We start from the raw sequence: 17,855 nt of genomic DNA on the forward strand, positions 1-17,855 counted from the left end.
AAACCATTTCTGATGCCACAGTGGGAGCTTAACATGGCCTTAATATTCCTCATGTGTGATCCTTCTAAGCTGATACACAGCTGCTTATTTTGTCTTCTGACCCATCTTCCTCATTGTGATCACTGCAACGTCTCACATGAGTGAACTCCAGGCCTTGTTGGCACAACCGCCTTACACCACCTTCTTTTCTGGACAAATTGGAGCTGAGGACTCAGCTAAAAGTTGTGACTTGTTTCTTTGCTGGGCAATCCGTCACTCTTCCAACATTCTATATCTCGCCTCACCACTTGAAAGAGAAGAAGTTTAATCAGTTGGACCCCAACAAGAGATTTAAGCTTTTACTCCGATGAACAGCAAGGACCATCGGGGGGATAATCAGCTTTTTGTGGAGGTCTCTGGGATAAGAAAGGAAACGTTATGAAGAAAAGAACTCTATTGAGATGGATAGTCCTCTGCAGTAGGAGCAGCTATGCACTGGCAAAAAAGCAGCCTCCGGAAGGTCTCAGACCAGGGCTAAGGCTGCAACCACTGCGTTGGCACATAAAGTACCTGTTGGATACCTTTCAGGCCGTGACGTGGTCATTGGTGCACACCTTCATGAAGTACTACTGCCTCAACAGCCAAGTCCTACAGGAAGGTCATTTTGCCTTTTTCAATTTTTGCAGTCTGATGTCACTCCACAGATCCTCCACTTTTGGGAGGTACACAGGTCTGGCACTTATATGCAGCTCCGCTCCATCACTTCCATGGCAGAACATAGCCAATGCAGAGCTAAACAGCATCGCCTAGTGGCATGTGGGAGCACTGCAATGAAAAGTTATCAGGCACAGTAAGGTGCCTGTGGAATATTCTAAAGAATAGAGTTTTGCAGTTGGATAAAGTGTTCACTGGGAAGACTGTTACCATTGGTAAATAACTTGTTCTTCTGGTGCTTTCTCCTGTAAAATATACAGGCTAGGCTTTGAACCATCTTTTGGATTACCCTTCCCAACTTGTGACAATTCATTGGTTTAGTTGCCTTTCTAAATCTACAACGTAGAGCTAGACAGTTTTTCCACTGTGGCAGCTGAAAGCATACAAGATTTCAGCCTTCTCTTACATAGCACATGCAGCGTATTCACCTTTGCTGACCTTTGTTCTTTGTGGGTTTTGTACTCACCACTGTTGACCTGTGGTGGTTTCATGTTTCCCCGTCTGGCTGAGCAGCCTTTGTTTTTGTGAAAGTCCATCTTTCCATTTCTCTTATGTGTCTCTTTGCCTCTCTCATCTTACAATATCTCCCCCCACAGCTACCTTTGTCCATCTTCTATTTCCTTTCTCCTCCTTATCATTTTGTCCAAAGCTTTCCTCCTCTGGTCTTCCCAATCTTCATCCTTTCCCATTTAATTTTCTCAGGTGCTCCCTGGATTTTTGGCTTCACCGTGAAATTTTACCCGCCGGACCCTTCCCAGTTGACAGAAGATATTACCAGGTGAGGTGTGACATTGCCAGCTTTTCTGCAATAGTAGCTTCCCACTTTTTAAGAGAGAACTTTAAAATACCTGCATGAAAAGGTTCTAGTTAAAATCAGATTATCGTGTTTTTATGAGGCATGTCATACCAGGACAGGAGAGTTAGAAACAGTGACCCACTGGTGCATGCACTGAAGGCCACCTTTGAAACAAGCAGCACTTACAGAATGGCTTAAAATATAGGATTTTGTAGGTAGCAGGGATCATGGAATATTTCTTTTGAAACCATAAGAAGCTTCACAGCAAGAGTTGCCATTTCAACTGAGTAGCCATCCCGCTCAGTAAAAAATGGTATAGGTAAAAGTCCTTTCAGGGGGTGCCAAAGCATACATGAAATGAACAGTGGGAAGAAGGCTCATGGGAATTTGTATTTTGTTAGCCAACGAATCGGTGTGCATGATTTGGTTATTTGTACCAGTCCAGAAATTTTTCCCACTCTTAATACTGGAGATGAAAAATAGATACGATATATTAGCTTTTGAAGCTCATTCTAAAGGGGATTAAGAAAGGGACATTTTTTGCTGATTGCTTCTTTAACTTAAAATAGAATAGCGAATGCAGTAAATCAAAAAATGCAGAAAAATACTGAATCACTACAAAAAGGAAATAAAATAGAATCAAAATTGATTCCAACCATTGCGGACAAGAGTCAAGGACATTTTTAGACATTTAAAACTTCAGCTGTCATAACCCCTTTCAGAGGACCACGGAGCACCAGATGTTACTAGGCCCATCTGTAGAAGATGAGGCCTTTTTCCTCTGATGTCATGGGGCCTGACATACTGTGTATCCCACTCATCTGGGCCGAGAACCCCTTTTGCACGTGACTCTTAATGGTAGCAGTGGTCGAGCAGTCAACACTCCTGTTAGAATGTGGATACAAGTCAATGAACACTATTCATAACTCAAAATGCTAGCAGCACGAACAATAAATCAATGTCCAGCCAAATGCTTGCTTTTATAAGAAAACTACTATTTTATTTCTAATTATACATATACAAGGAAATATAACATTCAGAAGCAACAACACATTCGCTCTTGAGGTAGGGGCTCTAGTATTCAGGCAGAATCCCTGTCCCACTCTTCTTCATGTAAGGTGTTCAAGGTTAATCCCCATTCAATGGTGGCCACATCAGGGAATGTACACAATTAGGCTGTTCTCAAGAGCTCTCCCTTCTGCAATTTTAAGAACTTAGAAGTGTCCATGTTTCTACAACACCATTAGCAGTAATTGCCCTGCAACCACAAAGGCCTGGTTTCATTCTTACTTGCTCGGGCAGTATGGCAGTGTTCTGCTGTTCAGTGACTGCCCTCTCCACGGGTGCTCCTAAGTCTGGATCCGGTGAAGTCAGGCCACTTGCGACGGATGTGACAGCACTCGGAGGTGAAGGCTCTTCCTGTCAAGCAGTGCTGGCAGTCAATTTCCAGTGATCAGAGCTTCTCCCATTTGGTGGACAAAAAAGGTGTGTTAATCTTGCCCCTAGTGGTGGGGGTGTTGATGTGATCCTCGGCTCTCGATTGGAGCTCCAGTGAGGGTGTAATGCCTTTGGTGGCGTCTGAGCAAACCTCGGGGACTTCATCAGGAGCAGATCATGGCATGAGGGCCAGACCTGCTGGGCACAGTAGTTCTTCTTCAAATCATGGCAATGGCCTGAACTCTATGCCAAAGTGGCACCTGCAGCCCCTCTTGGCGTACGGGGTTGCAGTTGTACTCACGATCAGGTTGCAGACTCTCCTTAGGTGATCTCCGTCACTGCAGCTGACCTTTGTGGCATGCAGCTACCCCTTTCAGCATACATCGACCCACTGGTGCAAGCATTGACTACCGAGCACTGAAGGCCACCTTTTGAAACTGAACGCAGCAGTCACAGGTCCTGTGCACCTAACCCAAACTCAGTTCCACTGTGACCCCCCTCTGGCATACAGGGTCCTCCAGCATGGTGATGCAGCTTGGTGCTTCCTGCATCTTCTGATATGGCTCAGAACAATGCAGCCTCTCTCCTGGCATACAAAGATCAGTCACTGAATCAAAGTGCAGTCATTTGAGATATAAAGGTATTCTCTTCATTCCCTGCAATGTGTGCTCCCACCCAGCTCACAGGAATGCAGCAATCCACAAATCTTTCTGTGGGGAGTCCTTTCCTCCTCATACCTTCACCAGGCAGGCCTGGGCATCCCAAAAGGTAACTCGGGGTTCTCTATGCCATGTTCCCTTGCAGGCACGTTTACTAAGTGCACACTCTCAGCACGCTTACTGTTCAGCACCAATACCTCCATGCATTACACCCTTACATGTGCTCATGCACACTGCACACACACTCAGGCCCTCATTACGAGTCCGGTGGTCCTTGCACCGCCAAACTTGCTGTGTTAGTCTTACCGCTGTCGGGTCCCACAGTAAAGGCCACCATATAATGACTTTGGCAGTTTGGCCAAAGTCAAACCACCAAAACACAGCCCGTACCGCCAGGGCAGTCGGACTGCCAGGCCGTAGTTGAGGACCTCTGGCCCGGTGGTAGCTGCGGTTTTACGACTCAGCAGACCACCAGCATTTAAAATGCTGGCGGTCATGCACTCAGCAACAGGAATCTCCATTGTTGTCGCCGGCAAGCACACCCTCACACAACCACACACCTACATTCACGCACCCGCACTCACCCAGGCATTCACTTACATACACCCCCACACACTCACACCCTAACTTGCACTCAAGTACACCCATTCACTCGCAGACCCGCACTCAGACACATAAACTCACATGCAGGCATTCAAAGTGCCACCTCTTCCCCCCTCCGCATTTACACAAACATACATGCACTCTCACACACACACACACAAAACACCCCCCTCGGCATACACGCACTCACAAACGCACACAAAGACACCCCCTCCCCCTGCCGCATTCATACACATATGCAGACACCACACACAATACCCCCCCAGCCTGCCAGCCCCCCTTACCTGCTTTGAGCTTGAGATGGCCATCCGGGAGGGGATGAGTCCCGGCGCTTTCCACAGCTCGCACCACACCGACGTGCAGGAAACCACTGCGCCGTTTTACGGACTGTAATACAGCGGGCGGTGTCCTGTTGGCGTGGTGGTGGAAAGCGCCTCTATTATGACGTAGGCCAGGCCCACTGTGTTGAATTTTCACCCAAAATTGGGTGGAAATTGGCATGATGTCGTAGTAGGTTGGTCTTCGGACCGCCAGCACTGTCAATCTTTTGGTGCCCACGGCTTTGGCGATCTTCCGAAAAGACCACCAAAGTTGTAATGAGCACCTCAGTCTGTGTGCACTGTTTAGCAGTGAAGCTTTAACGAGGGTTTGTTATTTCAACACATACACACTGTCAGCAGACACACTCACTACGTGTGCTGCACGACTCCTCAGCATTAATATATTGTATGTACTTCACTCAAGCACACATACACCCAGCACATGTTTTATCCACATATGCACTGCGTCACACTGCATCTGTTATTTAATGTATTCCTCTTAAACATACATCCACTCAGCGAACTACACATGCACTGCATAGTGCTGTTCCATTCTTGTACGATACCCTTCCCAGGAATACATACAATGAATGCAGAGTCACTACTCCTGTACTCTGTAGCACTCCACATCTACCTGAGGCAGGCCAAGGGTGAGTTATGCACACAGCAGTAGAATTTTTTAAAAAAGTGAGTGAACCTGTAGACCTCAGTCCAGTGACGTATGGTAAAAACTTCCAAATCACTACACTGTATATTGCCACCACTGCATTCGTCCTGCTTAACTCTTAATGAAGGTGGTAACCTTTCACATCTATGAGAGCAGCGCTTTGGGCACCCCTCATGGTCTAACAAGACTCCGATCTGTGAGACAGGCCTGTGTCATGGCACTCATGTATGATCCGTGTTTGCCTGAGAGGACATTTCTGTCCCAGCAGCTACTATATGATGTGTAACTCGTAGAATTTTTAAAACGTTGTTCAGTATCTTTTTTTTTTTCCAGATCAAATTGTGCGAAATTCTCAAAGTTATTTGGACATTATTATCATAATCATCATCAATATTATTACAGGGAGTGCAGAATTATTAGGCAAGTTGTATTTTTGAGGATTCATTTTATTATTGAACAACAACCATGTTCTCAATGAACCCAAAAAACTCATTAATATCAAAGCTGAATATTTTTGGAAGTAGTTTTTAGTTTGTTTTTAGTTTTAGCTATGTTAGGGGGATATCTGTGTGTGCAGGTGACTGTTACTGTGCATAATTATTAGGCAACTTAACAAAAAAAAATATATACCCATTTCAATTATTTATTATTACCAGTGAAACCAATATAACATCTCAACATTCACAAATATACATTTCTGACATTCAAAAACAAAACAAAAACAAATCAGTGACCAATATAGCCACCTTTCTTTGCAAGGACACTCAAAAGCCTGCCATCCATGGATTCTGTCAGTGTTTTGATCTGTTCACCATCAACATTGTGTGCAGCAGCAACCACAGCCTCCCAGACACTGTTCAGAGAGGTGTACTGTTTTCCCTCCTTGTAAATCTCACATTTGATGATGGACCACAGGTTCTCAATGGGGTTCAGATCAGGTGAACAAGGAGGCCATGTCATTAGATTTCCTTCTTTTATACCCTTTCTTGCCAGCCACGCTGTGGAGTACTTGGACGCGTGTGATGGAGCATTGTCCTGCATGAAAATCATGTTTTTCTTGAAGGATGCAGACTTCTTCCTGTACCACTGCTTGAAGAAGGTGTCTTCCAGGAACTGGCAGTAGGACTGGGAGTTGAGCTTGACTCCATCCTCAACCCGAAAAGGCCCCACAAGCTCATCTTTGATGATACCAGCCCAAACCAGTACTCCACCTCCACCTTGCTGGCGTCTGAGTCGGACTGGAGCTCTCTGCCCTTTACCAATCCAGCCACGGGCCCATCCATCTGGCCCATCAAGACTCACTCTCATTTCATCAGTCCATAAAACCTTAGAAAAATCAGTCTTGAGATATTTCTTGGCCCAGTCTTGACGTTTCAGCTTGTGTGTCTTGTTCAGTGGTGGTCGTCTTTCAGCCTTTCTTACCTTGGCCATGTCTCTGAGTATTGCACACCTTGTGCTTTTGGGCACTCCAGTGATGTTGCAGCTCTGAAATATGGCCAAACTGGTGGCAAGTGGCATCGTGGCAGCTGCACGCTTGACTTTTCTCAGTTCATGGGCAGTTATTTTGCACCTTGGTTTTTCCACACGCTTCTTGCGACCCTGTTGACTATTTTGAATGAAACGCTTGATTGTTCGTTGATCACGCTTCAGAAGCTTTGCAATTTTAAGAGTGCTGCATCCCTCTGCAAGATATCTCACTATTTTTGACTTTTCTGAGCCTGTCAAGTCCTTCTTTTGACCCATTTTGCCAAAGGAAAGGAAGTTGCCTAATAATTATGCACACCTAATATAGGGTGTTGATGTCATTAGACCACACCCCTTCTCATTACAGAGATGCACATCACCTAATATGCTTAATTGGTAGTAGGCTTTCGAGCCTATACAGCTTGGAGTAAGACAACATGCATAAAGAGGATGATGTGGTCAAAATACTAATTTGCCTAATAATTCTGCACTCCCTGTATTGTTGTTTAGTAATACAAATACTACTACTACTACTACTAACAATATTATTAATTACTAATAATATTATTATTATTTTGAGGATCTCCTCCGTGTCTCAATAGGTCAGACAGCATCTCAGATAAAACATTACACTTACCTGCTGTTCCTTTTATTTTCATTGTTGTTCCCGGTCCAAATTTAGGTATTACCTCTGTCTGCAGCTTAGATCTGACATCATCAGTGGGCGCCTACCCTGCTCCTTTGTCACACATGCACTGCTTGGTTCATACGCAGTTCAGGCAGAACTTGGGGACTATGACCCAGAGGAGCACACGAGCAACTACATCAGCGAACTACGCTTCGCACCCAACCAAACCAAAGAGCTTGAGGACCGAATCATGGAGCTTCACAGGACCTACAGGTAAGAGAATCACAAACACTCTCCTATGCCATGCTCATTAAAGGAAAGTGCAAACTATGGAGCTTTGACAAGTCTACTTGGAATAGCTGTCAAACACAACATTGAGCACAAACACAGATTGAGAGAGAGCAAGAGTTCTATATAGAATGCAGGACCCCATATTTAATGTAGCGCTAAATCCAAGTATCTTAACTTACGTGTTGGTCACAACATTTGGAAAATGTGAAAATGTGTCCACCAACTTTTTGGGAGCCAGCTCCTGATTATCACTTTTTCAAAAGCGCTTCTGCGGTGCTGAAACCCTCCTTTATCTTTCTGCACACGCCCAGAGCATTATTTCCATCTGTGTTTGATGGGACTAGACTTGAATGATTTTTTCAGAAATCAGTTTTGTGAATGCAAAGTTTGATTTTGTGGAGGAAGGGTCGCTGTTTCCATGCTGTGCTTTCTTGACAATGTGTGTTCCGAAGAAAAAGCTTCTGCTGATGATGAATGTCAGTGATTTGCTGAAAAACATTCATTGTATGGAGACGCTGTCCTCGTTCATGTTGGAGGAACATGCTTTTATCCATGCTTGTGTAAAGATATTGTCCACTGGGATTAACCCAGACAGAGGCCTGGTGAAACTTTCATGCAGAGCCTGATGTGACTCGAAATATCTAGTGTATGTTTTTATTGTGGTTGGGTAGGAGTCCTCTGAGAGATTACATGTAATGATTGACAATCAATGACGAGAGGATGGTTGCATGTAATACTTCATATAGGACCCGGAATTCTGTGGAATCTGAAAGTGATGAGCTGGACTATTTGATAGCAGCTGAACTACTGTAACATAAAGTTCTTGAAGCCTGTATGCATTCAAGAGGGTGGCTGTTCAGTGGTACCATATGGTCAGCTGATAGATCCAGACATGATTCAAGAACCATCAATGTTGTTGATATTCCAGGATTGATCTATTTTTATTTGGATGATCCCAATCTCATTGTTACAGCATATTCTGAGACACGAGTGCGGTTTTGTGTAACAGAGAGTAAGTGTTGTTTTTCAGGTAAATGGAGAGCTACATTTTTTAATCTTCTTGTCAAGGTAGTGTGGGTGGGTAGGTTGGTGATGGGGCAGTAAATGCTTTCGTCATGAGAGTGGCACGATGGTGAGCAGACTGAGCTTTGGGCTATGCAGTGTTTCATTGCTTTAAAAATAACCAAGCTTCTGTTTGAGGAAATGGTTTGTACAGAGAAGATAGGTTGAACAATTTTGCAGTTTTCTTGCAGCAGCCTGTCAAAGAGCACATTTTGGTGGTAGTGTTGCTCCAACCACTGAATGAGCATAGTGGTAGCTGTGCCAGGGATTGTAACAAATGATGGGCCTAAGAAATAAGTTGTTAATGACGATCTAGAGAATTGAAGGTTTATATCATTTCCTCCAGTTTGTCTTCTTTTCTGGGCTATATTGGCGAATGTTTTGAAATGGTGAAATTAAATAAATCAGTACATACCTGTCTACGAACAATGTGCAAGTTCAGAATAGAATGGCCTAGTTCACTTATGATTAGGCCCTAAATTTTCTCACAGTGGCTCACCCCTTTCCCTTCCAGCCTCCTCTTCTGTTCTAAGTGTCTCCTCTGTGGTGCAATACTGAGAGATGTTTAAGTTTATAATGTTGCAAGCAATCAAAGTAGCCTTAAAATGTAATATGGAAGAAACATCTTTGTTTTCATTATAGTAGCTACGATCAAAGGCCACGTTGATCACCTATGACTCTACTAAGCTAATTGGAGCTCGATTCATAAAAGATTCAAATTTATTACAGCCTCTGTATGATTCCAAACAACCACTTACTGACAATCCCAACTCCATTCCCCATGCTCAGTCCTCTGTTTACCTGGATATTCCTGATGCTGTTATATTTTCCTAAATTTGATCTGCATAGTTTCTCTCCTTTTTGCCACCAATTTACCTACAAAATTTCTCTTTGCTAATTCTGAGCATTACGAAGACTTGAGTGTGTGAGTAGTGAACAACCTTCTCAAATATACCACTAAGCAATCCTATCACACTGACCCTGCATTTATGTGACCAATTTCTTTACCCAATAATTCCCAAAAAAGAATACATTAATTATCTTGCGGAAGTAACATATTTCTCTATTTCTACCATTTCGTTAGGTTTTCATACATGGCAAATCTGCCATAACCAAGAAGAGATGAGAGTTAATAAACAAAGCTGGCATCCGCATTAAGCAATGCTTGAACAAGGCATTCTTGCATCCGTAATTTGGAGACCCACAAGACATCCCATCTTTTTGTAACTCAGTCTATTTTTAAGATTTAGGTTGCCACACTTACAGGTACATGTCTATCAACATCCTAAAAATAGTCCATCATAGTGTAGAGTTCAACTGGTACTTCCTAATCATGCATCTAGTGCCAATCCTCCATAAAATGTATCCAACCAATCCTGCCATGTAGACAGTGGTTGCACAAGTCAGCAACAGGGACAACATTATTCCTGTTGCATTTTGTTGGTGGTGTCAGCTGGATGACTGTTTGTTACAGGATATAAAGAGTGCCAATCATGAGACTCAAGTGAGTCTGTTCCTTGATTATGGTCTGTAACTCTTACTGACCAAGGGCTCATGGAGTCCCTTTATCCCATCCTCATCCATCCTTCACATGCACTAGGGCACCCTATTCAATAGATGCGCCACCTCCCAGACGTCCTTAACAGTTAATTTCCCTGCTCCTTACACAGCTATAATCACCGCAAACATTAATTGGTACAAGTCTACCCACACAATAGAGTGACTCTGAAAACAAGCATTTGCAATGCAATAGGTCTCACATTTGCAAGAGTTTGAGCCATTGGCATTGTAAATGCATAAATTGACTTTTCTTGCCGCATAAATTGGTCAACCCTGCTGCATAATTTGGTCCTTTCTGCCGCATAATTCCAGTGACCCTGCAGATAACTAAAGCTCAAATATCCAGTGTGAATATCTTTCTGCCCTGGATACGGTTCAAATCACTGAGGCAGTACAGAAGCACCAGTTGGGCACCTTTAGAAACCAAGCCCCTGGAGAGAAACTGGTACTGCAGAGGCAGCATGGGAGTATGGGCAAACAGGACCTAGATGGTGAGTGGTATAGATGGGTTGTTATTAGGATGGTGGCAATGGAGGTGACGCAGTACAGCTGTGAATGCCCCTGAAGCCTGGCTAGGAATGAGGGGCTCTTGTTGAGCGGGAATGGCCCTGCAGTCAGTAAGGTGGCAGTCTCCAACTGCAGTCCTCATTTTCCATCAAACATCCTACAAGGAGCTCAGGGGCCTCAAATTGTGTGCATGGGTAGAACAGCGCATGGGTAGAATACTGGGCTGTGTCAGGACTGTGGACAGAGGAAACCACTGATCATGGTGAATGTAGGGGTAGCAGGTGAAGTAGGTTGGGGCCAGGATAAAGGGCTGGGGCTAAAGTGCACGGCTGGGGCAGGACTGTAGCCAGAGTGAATCACTGGGCAAGGGAGAGTAAAGATGTAAATGTGTTTGGGCAGTGTGAAGGTCTGTTCAGGACTGTGGGCAGAGTGAAGGGCTGGACAAGGGTGAATGAAGGGGTAACGGGAGGGGCAGCTTTGGGGCAGAGTAATGGGCTGATGTGAAAGTGCCAGGGCAGCACTGTGGGCAGACAGTCACAGTCTGAAAGACTAGGGAATGGTGATTAGTCAATGAGTAGGACCACAGACCAGGGCCAGGGCAAAGGCTTCAGTGTACGCCATAGTCCAGGGCTAGGGAAAGGCTAAATTACGGCATCAACACCACCAGGTCTCAACAGAGACTGACTGCACGACCACTGCTGTCCAGTCTGAACACAGCTCCCTCTACAACAAAATGGCGGCTAACGTTGCAGTGATGTCCACTTTTTAGCAAGTGTGAAAGAAGCGCACGCACAGCGCACAGCACTTACTGCATACATAGAGGGACCAAAACCAGGACAATTAGAGAAGTAAGTTCCATAGGAGGGGATGCCCAGCCACAAGGTACTAGAGATAGGAGTGGCTGTCAAGACAGTGGGCTGCAGGGTGTATAAAGGCCAGGGAATGGGTGTACTGGCACTCACCATCGCTATGCTTGATCTCCACATAGATTCTGATCTGCATCTTCCTGATTACAGCGGATTACGGCATCATCCTGCCGTATGGGGGGCTTGGGAGGTTCTTAGAACCACTATGTGCTCCGGATCACTCTGCTGTGAACACAAAATCTCCTCAAACCCAACAAGACTAGGGAGGGGCAATAATAGTGGCAGAGAGGATGGCCGCATTAGTCGGCAGAAGATGAGACCCGGCAACCAGCAAAGAAGTAGGAGGCTCGGGAGAAAATGTAACAGAAAGAGGGCCAGGCTGTGTAAGGGAGGAGAGAAAGCATCATCAGTGATGCAAGATGAAAAAAAAAAAAACAATAAGAGGCGTGTGAATGTAGTCTCCCGGGGCCAAGTCGCTGATAAAATCAAATGCTCACCATGCTAGTAAGATTTAAAGTCCCGTTTTCAATCACACTGGAATTCCAAAGGTAGGGTGAGCAGCTGTGCGAAGGAGAGTCTTTCCAAGCCACCCAGAAGAAACAAAAGAATCAAGCAGTTATGACACCGAAGCTGAACTTAGGCAAACATTCATAGGAAGAAAAAATAGTCCCCTAAAGAACATAATAAGCAACCAAAGCGTAATGATACAGTAGTTGGTCTCTGCTCCCGGTAAGGATGAATGACAAAGAGAAAGACTTACCACTAGCAAGCAAGGATTTTTAAAGGACACTAAAACAAACAAATGGGAAGCAGGGGGTGACTGTAAGCCACAGATGTATGCTAAAGTGTACTTGAGGTCGTACGCTTGCGCTCGACCTAAAAAGTACAGCCAATCACCCAGCCTTCGAGGTTATGACCAAAAGCGATAAAAGCAGTCACAAAAAAGGGGTGTTTGGTCTGTGATTAAGATCATATTCAGGACGATTATACTACATACATCTTTTCTACCTTGTGGACACCCACAACATTTTCCCTTATTACTCGTAAGGTTGCAGAATAGCTCATACTTGGCATTTCCTGCCTGCTGGCACTTTCTCCATTGAAGAAACATTTAAAAACACACTGACTGATTAATTTTCTCACTCCCTTTAATTTCTGCACAGTGGGCTAGTATCTCAGTACAAACCAGCACCCTAGTGAACAGTGGTATGATGGAAGTCAAGTAAACACGTTTACGTGACATTTTTTTCTTACAGTTATCTATAATTTTTCTTAAATCAGCTGGGTGTGAAAGTAACTCCAGTGTTTTGGCCTGTACTGTAGGGGCACATGTACGGACGGGATATGGTGTTCCTCTATCCTTCTGATTAATATTTCATTGCTGTCTATCTTCTCCTTTTACTTTGCAGAGGGATGACGCCCGGTGAAGCAGAAATTCATTTCCTTGAGAACGCAAAAAAACTCTCCATGTATGGAGTAGACCTACATCATGCCAAGGTGCGGCTCTGGAGACAAAGGGAGGGAGGGTCAGACAGTAAATCACAGAGGGACGTAGACGTTCAGAGAAGACAAAGAGGGAGTGTGATGGCCAGAAAAGGGAGTTAGACAAGAAAGACAGTGTAAATGAGAGCCACACAGAAACTGAGTTACAAAGTGAGACATTTAGGGCAAAATTAGGTGGAGAAAAAGTTATAAGAACAAAAACGAGCTTCGTGAAAGAAAGGTGAAGAGCAACAGCGACGAAGCTAACAGTAGAATAAGCACAAAGGAAGAACGAGACTCAATAAATCAGTGAAAAACGTGGAGAGATAAGAAAAGTCAACGAGTTGAAGCTAAAAATTGAGAAATAGGGTATCAGGAACAATCTGTAAGAGGAGTGAGAGAAATGAAAAGTGTATGGGAGAGAGAATAGGAGAATAGATGCGAGCATTATAATACTTTATGAAGGAGAAATGTAATAGCCAACAATTAGTTTTGATGTCTTGCCTTCTCATTTTCATACCGATGTTACTGAACAAATATACCTGGCACTCCAATGGTTTCTCTCTGCTGGGAGATCTGTAGTAGTGTTCCCATGTCAAGATCCACTTCCCACTTTCATACTGGCCACATGCAGTTTTTTGTAGGATGTGAAGGGAATACAGAATTCCATCTTCGAATGAGGCCTATTTTATTCATGGCTCCACAAAGATATAGTTAGAGCCCAGACACCATGGGGTTTGCAGATAATCTCCAGAGCAGATAATATGCAGGTAGACACAGGGAATACTCAGTAAAAAAATTGTATTACATTTGTTATTTCATACGTGGATAGACTGAAGAGCAAAATTGCACATTAAATCAAGCTAGAACGGGAAGGTAGAGAAAAGCAAAGTTATTTTCAAGAATAAAAACAAAAGAAAACAGAGCACAGTTTCTGTTGAGGCGTAGTGTGATGTTATGAAAACCATATACAAACCTGTAAAGTAACTGTCTAGGATATTCAGCTAACATATGAGACCACTGCAATACGTTTAGTCCCAGTGCAATACAATGGTAAAAACACTTTGTACATTAAAATGCACTTATGGATTGTTGCAACTGAGAAGCCAGAAGATCCAAACATGATAAACATTCACATCTATGGTGCCCACTATTTATGCCACAAAATAATGCAAATCATCTGGTACTCTCTGGTCTAGCCCCAGTTAGCAATTTAATGGTTCTTAAAGATCATTTTTTTCCCTACAGGATTCTGAGGGTATTGATATCATGCTGGGGGTTTGTGCAAATGGATTGCTCATCTACCGGGATCGGTTGCGGATTAACCGTTTTGCGTGGCCCAAGATCCTCAAGATTTCCTACAAGAGAAGCAACTTCTACATAAAGATTCGACCTGGAGAGGTGGGTGTCTTCAAATATGACATATAAAATGACAAAATATGATTGGAATTAAAGTGAACATATATAAAAAATGTAAGTAAAATTTTTAAAAAAATGATGAAATGTATTTTGACAGCAATGGCTAGGAATGTCCAGCTGCAGTTGAGATGCAGGTATTCGGAGATTTTAGAACAATACTTTTTCATTGATGCTGAGGTGTTGGGACAAAGGCTTCTGCAACATGGAGAGACCTTGAAACATGACCTCATCTACCGTGGGGGATTGGAGGAACAGTGATTCTGTTTAACTGGGCAGAACTTGAAATTGCTATGTATTTTGTTGCTGGAAAAAGATATAACATAGCTTAAAACAATGACAGGAAATTAATTTAAGATATGGAGGAGGAAAATGGCGATGTTGGAAAATGCAATGTGCAGGTTCATTGTTCAAATTTCACATATTTAAGCAACATATCTGTTAGACCTGACAGCCTTAGGGTAGTCACCCCTAACTTTTTGCCTGCCTCCCTCCTCATTTTTGGATACTGTTTTTGCTGGTTTTTAGACTCTGCGCACTTTACCACTGCTAACCAGTGATAAAGTGTATATGCTCTCTCTCTGTAAACATGGTAACTTTGGATCATACCTGATTGAACTATTTAATCTACTTATAAGTCCCCAGTCATGTGCACTCCAGGTGCCTAGGGCATATAGATTAAATGCTACTAGTGGACCCGCAGCACGGATTGTGCCACCCACTTAAGTAGCTCCTTTTCCTTGTCCCAGGCCTACCATTGCTAGGCCTGTGTGTGCAGTTTCACTGCCACCTCGACTTGGCATTTAAAAGTACTTGCCAAGCCTAGAACTCCCCTTTTTCTGCATATAAGTCACCCTTAATGTGTGCCCTGGGTATCCCCTAGAGCAGGGTGCTGTGTAGGTAAAAGACAGGACATGTACCTGTGTAGTTATATGTCCTGGTAGTGTAAAACTCCTAAATTCGTTTTTGCACTACTGGGAGACCTGCTCCCTTCATAGGCTAACATTGGGGCTGCCCTCATACACTGTTGAAGTGGCAGCTGCTGATCTGAAAGGAGCAGGGAGGTCATATTTAGTATGGCCAGAATGGTAATACAAAATCCTACTGACTGGTGAAGTCGGATTTAATATTACTATTCTAGAAATGCCACTTTTAGAAAGTGAGCATTTCTTTGCACTTAAATCCTTCTGTGCCTTACAATCCACGTCTGGCTAGGTTTAGTTGACAGCTCCTTGTGCATTCACTCAGACACACCCCAAACACAGGGTACTCAGCCTCACTTGCATACATCTGCATTTTGAATGGGTCTTCCTGGGCTGAGAGGGTGGAGGGCCTGCCCTCACACAAAGGACTGCCACACCCCCTACTGGGACCCTGGCAGACAGGATTGAACTGAAAGGGGACCTGGTGCACTTCTTAGCCACTCTTTGAAGTCTCCCCCACTTCAAAGGCACATTTGGGTATAAAACAGGGCCTCTGCCCTACCTCATCAGACACTTGCTGGAGAAGAAACCGGAACCAGAAACTACATCCTGCCAAGAAGAACTGCCTGGCTGCTCAAAGGACTCACCTGTCTGCTTTCTACAAAGGACTGCTGTCTTGCTGTTGCCCTGCTGCCTTGCTGAACTCTTGTCTGGCTGTGAAAGTGCTCTCCAAGGGCTTGGATAGAGCTTGCCTCCTGTTCCTTGAAGTCTCAGGACCAAAAAGACTTCTTCCTTTCACTTGGACGCTCCGTGCGCCGAAACTTTCGACGCACAGCTTGTTTCGCGGCGAGAAAAACGCCGCACACCGACGCTGATCGACGCGACGCCCTCGGGGCGATCGAGACTTCGACGCACAACCTCGCAAGGACAAAGCCGCTCGACTTTCCAGGAGAAATCGACGCGACACCCACCGTGAGTGCGAAACTTTGACGCACGGCCTCGCAAGGACAACGCCGCCCGACTTCCAAGGAGAAATCGACGCGACGCCTGCCGTGAGACCAAACTTTCGACGCACGGCCTCGCAAGGACAACGCCGCCCGACTTCCAAGGTGAAATCGACGCGACGCTTACCGTGAGATCGAAACTTCGACGCGCAGCCCCGCAGAACGACGCGCAGCCGGAAAACAAGCAGGAGAATCCACGCACAGACCCGGGACATCTGGTAATCCCCGCGATCCACAAAAAGAGACTGTCTGCGCGCCGGAAAACGACGCCCGACTTCCCCGCGTGGAAAAGATCGACGCAAGTCTGTGTGTGCTGAGGAGAAATCGACGCACACACCCCTTTTTCCACGCATCTCTTCTCCTGTGGCCCTCTGAGGAGATTTTTCACCAGAAACCAGGTACTTTGTGCTTGAAAGACACTGTATTGCATTCTAAAGACTTAAGACACTCTATATCACTTCCCTGTGATATTTCTACAATTTTCCATTGCAACTTTATTCTTTTTGACCTACAATTATCCTGATAAATATTATATATTTTTCTAAACACTGTGTGGTGTATTTTTGTGGTGCTATATGGTGGTATTGTATGATTTATTGCACAAATACTTTACACATTGCCTTCTAAGTTAAGCCTGACTGCTCGTGCCAAGCTACCAGAGGGTGGGCACAGGATAATCTTGGATAGTGTGTGACTTACCCTGACTAGAGTGAGGGCTTTTGCTTGGACAGGAAGTAACCTGACTGCCAACCAAAAACCCCATTTCTAACATTGGTGATCAGCGGTGAGGATAGGACTTGTATTTGTGCAGTGACATACAGTAGCTAAGTATTTCACTACATACCCACAGTTGAAGGTCAACTTGGTGTTTATCTCTTTTTGAAAATCCGTTTTTTCCTGACAATTTTCAAAAACTAAATCCTCACTCAACATGTCTCTGACTGGGTCTCAGACAGGGGACTTTGACCTAGTCCAGTTGGATACATACACGGTCAAACAACTAAGAGGATTCTGCAGGGCATTAAGGGTACCCACCCAAGGGGCCTCCAGAAAGGAGGACTTTCAAGTGGCGCTGAGGGCCTGGGCAGAAGCCCATTTAGAGGATGATGAGGAAGAGGAGCCAGAAAATGGCCACTCAGAAGGATTTCCACTATCTATGGATGGTGGTACCACTGCAATTCTGCACCCTTCCAGACCAGGGAGCAGTGTCTCAATGCAAAGCCTGATCGCAGAGGAAAGGAGAGAAGAAAGGGAGTTCCAATTGCAAATGGCGAAACTGAAAATTGAGGCACAACAGGAGGAGAAGAGGGCAGAAAGAGAAGCCAAACAAGCTGAGGCTGAAAGAGCAGCCAAACAGATTGAAGCTGAAAGAACAGCCAAACAAGTGGAAGCTGAAAGAGCGTTGGCTGAAAAGAAACTATTGTTGGCTCATGAACTGAGTCTCAAGGAGCTGGAGATCAAGGCAAGACAGTCTGAA

At 44.5% G+C, this 17,855-nt stretch overlaps 1 protein-coding gene across 13 annotated transcripts in view; it reads left to right on the forward strand.

Annotated features, from left to right (window-relative positions):
• The window catches only part of EPB41L1 (erythrocyte membrane protein band 4.1 like 1), a 458,763-nt gene that overhangs the window by 334,607 nt on the left and 106,301 nt on the right, over window positions 1-17,855 (forward strand). For all 13 annotated transcript variants that reach the window (XM_069243684.1, XM_069243688.1, XM_069243694.1 and 10 more), the window contains 4 exons: window positions 1,396-1,471; window positions 7,322-7,540; window positions 12,963-13,050; window positions 14,284-14,436. In XM_069243684.1, the coding sequence (XP_069099785.1) occupies window positions 1,396-1,471; window positions 7,322-7,540; window positions 12,963-13,050; window positions 14,284-14,436 (536 nt within the window). The remainder of the gene's footprint in view (window positions 1-1,395; window positions 1,472-7,321; window positions 7,541-12,962; window positions 13,051-14,283; window positions 14,437-17,855) is intronic.

This window comes from Pleurodeles waltl, chromosome 7 (assembly GCF_031143425.1).
Source record: "Pleurodeles waltl isolate 20211129_DDA chromosome 7, aPleWal1.hap1.20221129, whole genome shotgun sequence".
In the NCBI taxonomy this organism is placed as follows: Eukaryota; Metazoa; Chordata; class Amphibia; order Caudata; family Salamandridae; genus Pleurodeles; species Pleurodeles waltl.